This window comes from Diplotaxodon limnothrissa, linkage group LG16, assembly GCF_057381915.1.
Source record: "Diplotaxodon limnothrissa isolate DT_005_m linkage group LG16, D_limnothrissa_male_GT1.1, whole genome shotgun sequence".
NCBI lineage: Eukaryota > Metazoa > Chordata > Actinopteri > Cichliformes > Cichlidae > Diplotaxodon > Diplotaxodon limnothrissa.
The window spans coordinates 16,658,377-16,663,799 of NC_140611.1; the positions used below are offsets into that span (position 1 = coordinate 16,658,377).

The following is a 5,423-nucleotide window of genomic DNA, read 5'->3' on the forward strand; positions in this document are numbered from 1 at the left end:
GCTGCACTAAACTCCTGTCCAGTGAAATGTCCAGCGTGGGGGGAGGGAGGGTGGGTTATATTTACAGTTTCTATTTTCAAATAAAAATCCCCGCACCTGGTTTGGGAATTTTTTTAAAAGGGATAAGACAATGATGTACGGAGAAGAAAAGCTTTTGCTCCCCCCACACGCCTGCGCGAACCGAACAGCTTTCGCACGCATTTTGTTGCGTTCACGTGCGCAGAAGTTAAATTGCGTAGTTTGCTTTGTTTTCCTCTTTAATTAAAATAAAACTAATGTACGAATTGAATCATTCTTTTTAAAAAAGTTAGAAATTAAATTCATTATTTCAAATAGTTTGGCTTTCAGAAAATTCAGACTGTGTGCGCACACAGGCCACTTTTAATTCCGGGACTTCTTATTTATCTCCACAGCCCCATTGTCTTAAGGGCCTGACAGCATGATTTCCACGATGCCTTTTCCTCACCGAAAAGAAAAGAGTTGACAGCATGGACATTTAGAGGGGAGATAATGACTAGTTTAGAAAAAGAAAAAAAAAATTGGTGAAGTCATAAAACTTCTCTGACCCATTCCAAACCAGACTAAATCCCAAACTGCGTGTAACTCACTACAAACTGCACCAAGCACCCAGCAGCGTAAAAAGGAGGAAAGGCAAAAGGGTATTTAGCACTTGCAACACCTTTTATTATATTTGTATGCAGTAAAATTCTTATCACAATAAGGAAGAAAACACCTCTTAAAACTTTGAACAAAAGCACATAACGAAACAACTGCCCATGTTTAGCTCGTAATTGTACATATTTATAGTAAAGAAACATTCTTTATAAATACTGTTTCATCTGTAGCAAGTAAATACCATAATTTAATTACAAATGGATAAATATGGCAGCTGATATTTACAAAAGGAAGGGTGTAGTTACAGGAAAGAAAAAAAATCGAACGGCACAACGTTTATTGTCCTCACAATCTTCCAGATAGTGTTTCACAATTCCAATTTGCAAAGCACAAAACATCACAAGTTAAGCCCAGCAAACTAAAATATACATTCACAAGCATAATATTGTGGTCTGTTTGAGTTAAATGTTAACTTTGGCACTCTTTCCAGTTTATAGATGTTTAGTATAGTACAATCAATTTGCCTTAGGATCACAATATTCAACATTATAGTACAATTTTATTGTAATGTGTGCACTAAAAGGTCCAGTTAAGAGAAATAGCTACCATTGAAGGAACATCAACACACCAAAGACAGACGAACTATCACAACCAAATGGAATTTGGGCTTTTAGTGATTATTTACACTATATGAAATACACCTCAAATATTATACATATTTTTCCTCTGTTGGTAATCATCATCTTCCCTGGTAAATCCAAAATAATAAGATTAAAAAATAAAGAAGTGTTCGTGTGCCTCCTGTGTGCACATGTCCCAAAACTCAGTGAAACGAGTGTGTGTTGCTTCATTTCAGCGTAGTCCTAAACATACCATTCACTGAAATTGGAGGACAGGCCACTGTGGTTGGTGGTGTTGTGCACAGCTGAGGCTGGGGAAAGGGTGGTGTTGCTTTGAGTCTCCGTGGTGGGTGACACCAGCCCTGGAGGTGTGGATGATTCGTAACCAGAGCTGGCTGCTGGTGATGAGTCTGACGCTGGTGGAGAGGATTCGTGGACCTAAAAAAAAAAAAAGAAATAAGAAAAAAGAAAAGAAAAAAATACATATTTATTTTCTGATTTACACGTTAAACAAAAAAAACAAAAAAATAACACACCATAAATTCTAAAAACCACCTGGTATTAGACTGTACAAAAATATTTTAAAAAAAAATAGAAGAACACACACACACTTCCCTCAACGCCTTACTTACCTTCATGTGTTTTCGTAGAGAGCTGGGATGTGTGTAAGACTTGTCGCACATTTTGCAGAGATATGGCTTGTCCGACGTGTGAACGTGCATGTGTTTCTTTCGGTCGCTGCTGTTTGCAAATCTTCTGTCGCATCCCTCAAACTCACACTGGAACGGTTTCTCTCCTGCAAGAAAGAAATAAAGAAAAGAAAAGATGTTTTTGAGACTGCCTCAGGCGTGTGTAACAACAAGAGCTTGTGCAGAACCAGTCTGTTGTAAAAGTTGAGTGCAGAGTATTGCTGATGCCATCCATTTAAAAAAAATGTAAATAAAACGCAGGGTTAAAAGCAACACGTTTAGCCGTAACAATTGTGACAAAGTTTCAAGCGTCTTTTAAAACGAAGTGGGGGTGCTGCAACGTCTTATTTAGCCTAAATAATGCGCATAGTGATTGGAAGGGGGTGGGAGAAAGACGACGAGGCCGTCCTCAGTAGGCCTGCAGAAGGCATATCATTTGCCGGGAGACAATAAAAATCTAATTAGCACGTGGCCAATTTCATGGCACGGCACCGTAATGTATTTCCTAGAAAATAAGTCAAAATGTGAGAGGCTGGTAATGGCCCTGTCTAGCACCTCAACACATATGAGAGAGGCGCATGGGAAAACAAAAGGCATTCCTGGCAGCATTGCTGCTACTGTGCTCGGCTAAATCTACACACAACCCCCGAGCAAACACCAAGTGCAAATCGTTTCAGAGCTAAATACAAATATTTAATAAGGACACAAGGAGAAAAACCTATATGGAAAAGGGTGGGTGGGGTTGAGGAGACGCGAAATACACACATACATACACGCAGAGTATCATGAATGAGCTGATGTGATTTTACTACGAGGCTGGCTGCTCTAGGACGCACGCAACGCGCTCTCTCTATTCCCTTTGACCCATTTCTAAAGTTTAGCCTGAACAATAAAGCTCCCAGAGAGCCAACTAAACTGCTTTCTGTGCGTTTTTAAAGCACCAGAAGAAGAGTTCGAACGGGCCCAGAGTAGCCGTGTAACGAAGAAATGAAGTATCCCCACCATTTTAAACGCATTTGTTCTCTCTTCTCTTCTCCCCCCCCTCTCCCTCTCTGCCCTGGATGTGATCCTGGAATACTACTTTAGCAGCCTAAAATACCCGCTGGTAATTAGATCTTAATGTGTGTTTGTCTTGGCAAGACACGCATTTACAACAGCGAAATAAATCCTCGGGTACGCTCGGTGACAGCACCCACACCGGGCTTACTATTTAAATAAAACAATTTTATATCAAATAAAGCTTGCGCGATCGTTATTATTTGCATTATTATTTTAATTACCTGTATGCGTCCTCTTGTGTATCTTCAAGTTTTCCGACCGTGCGAAGACCTTCCCGCAGCCAGGGAAGGGGCAGGGGAAAGGCTTTTCTCCAGTGTGCACCCGAATGTGGTTGACCAGTTTGTATTTTGCCTTGAACGGTTTGCTCTCCCGGGTGCAATCCTCCCAGAAGCAGATGTGGTTGGTCTGCTCCGGACCACCGACGTGCTCCACTGAGACGTGAGTGACCAACTCGTGCATGGTGCTAAAAGTTTTATTGCAACACTTTTTGGGGTTGCTGAGCTGCTCGGGGTCGATCCACTTGCAGATGAGCTCCTGCTTGATGCACTGTTGCCTCATGTAACGGAAAAAGGCACCGGGGTGGTGGTGGGCTGCCATGTTCATCCCCATGTTCATATTCATGGAGCCGTACTGGTTGTGGAGCTGCGCGGCCGAATACGGGTCGGTCCTCGGACTGGAAACCTGGTGGTATTGGTCGGAGCGTCCGAAAACTTCGCCGGGTAGTCCAAGCCTCATTTGCCCATTCAGGACGTTCGGGGATCCGTGGGACCCATGCTGGTCGTGGATCCCGGGGAACAGAATGTGGCCTTGAGTGTCTGTGTGGGAGTGATGAAGGGATCCCGCCGTGGGGCCAAAAATAGTGTGTTGGCTACTCGCCGGAGAGGATTCTCCGAAGCCGCGACTACGAAAGAGAAAGTCCCTGGTGGAGTTGAAAGGGGAGCTTGCATACGAGGTGACATGGGCGGCGTGAGCCCCCAGAGCCGCTGCGGGGTAGCCCGGCGCCTGGGTGGTGAAGGCAGAGCTCTGTCCTGGGGAGAGATCATGGTTCAGCTTAAACGCACCCATGTGTGCAGAGTCAACAAAGCTATTTTGTGCCAAACTCAAGTCTCTCTCCTGCATCTCGCTGGCTGAGTGATGCCTGGCAAACGAGCCCACTCCGAGTCCTGGGAACTGGTGACCAGCATCCAGTAGCATTATGTCTTCAAAGCGATTTCTTTTTTTTTTTTTTAAATATAAAACACCAGCACAGAGCTCGAAGCTACAGCAAATTAGTAAAAGAAGAAGACGGAAAAATCAAATCTCGGTGCTGGCACGCGACGATTGAACTTCCAGCCTTGGAAACAACATATCAGGCGTGTTTCAAAGCGCTGCTCCGCTCAAGAGTTGAAAAAAAGAAAAGAAAAGAAAAGAAAAATGTAAAAAATAAAAAATAAATAAAAGAGGGAATCTCGGCTTATCGAACACTGAATTTACTTCTAGTTTACTTGTGACTTAAAAATCCAAGAGTTTCCTCGTGTCCTCTTCTCTTGACTACGGCAGTTTTTTTGTTTTGTTTTTTTTTGCGTTAAAATCGACTCGAAGAATTAAATAATTATCGTACTAGGTGCCTTCTGCATACAGCAGAGAGACAGTAGCTGGGGCATCTCAAAAAACGCCGTTCCCAAACGCGCACGTATTTATTTCTCTGGCTTTGCCCGTGTTTATCGCGGAGGGTCCCTGTTTCTCCGTGGACTGGCTCTACCTCCTCTTCCGCCCCCTTTAACTGGAGAGCGTTCATTCATTCCTCGCAGTCTCATTGGCCGCCGCGCCTCATCAATCCCAGGTGCCCCTCCAATAGCAGGTAGCGCTTTGGCGACTTAATAGCGCAACGCCATTTTCCACTAATAATTACCGCCTACTTTTAGGAGAAGATTTGGGAGGTGTGCGGGCGAAAGGATCACGACAAGAGAGAGGAGAGCTGTTTTTGTTGTTTATATTCTGAGGGAAGTTGTAGTATGAAGGATACAAACACAGCATTTGATGAGAAATAGTGAAGATTGTAAAAAGTAAGAGTTGACATAATGGATTAAGGTATTGATTAGGTAGTTTTGTAGATGTGACGTAAGTGGTCTGTGTTTTACTGTATCCCTGTTTTTAAAAAGCGCTGATGTTGTATTTAATTTACAGAAACTGACATCAAAAATAAATTGTCAATTAACCACAACGCTATACAGTCATATCATCTCAGTAAAGGCAAAAAAACCCATCTATCCATCCTTACCAGAAAAAAATAAATAAAGTTTGAGTCACTTAATTCATGACAGCTGAAAAAGCATGTGTGGCTCCATATGGAGTCCAGTGGTTTTCCACTGGTTGTACAACCACAACTGGGCCTTTAGTGGTTCTCCAGGTCTCACCCGGGCAGCCGTCAGTGGTGGCTGACGGTTTCTTTAGTGGTTGT

At 43.0% G+C, this 5,423-nt stretch overlaps 1 protein-coding gene across 1 annotated transcript; it reads right to left on the minus strand.

Annotated features, from left to right (window-relative positions):
* Nucleotides 1-1,478: 1,478 nt before the first annotated feature.
* zic2a (zic family member 2 (odd-paired homolog, Drosophila), a) lies at nt 1,479-4,177 on the minus strand. The gene is made up of 3 exons (XM_085374015.1): nt 3,205-4,177; nt 1,868-2,031; nt 1,479-1,673 (listed from the first exon to the last, which is right to left on the minus strand). Exons 1-3 carry the CDS (start codon nt 4,175-4,177, stop codon nt 1,479-1,481), a joined length of 1,332 nt encoding a protein of 443 aa, XP_085230141.1.
* Nucleotides 4,178-5,423: the final 1,246 nt, after the last annotated feature.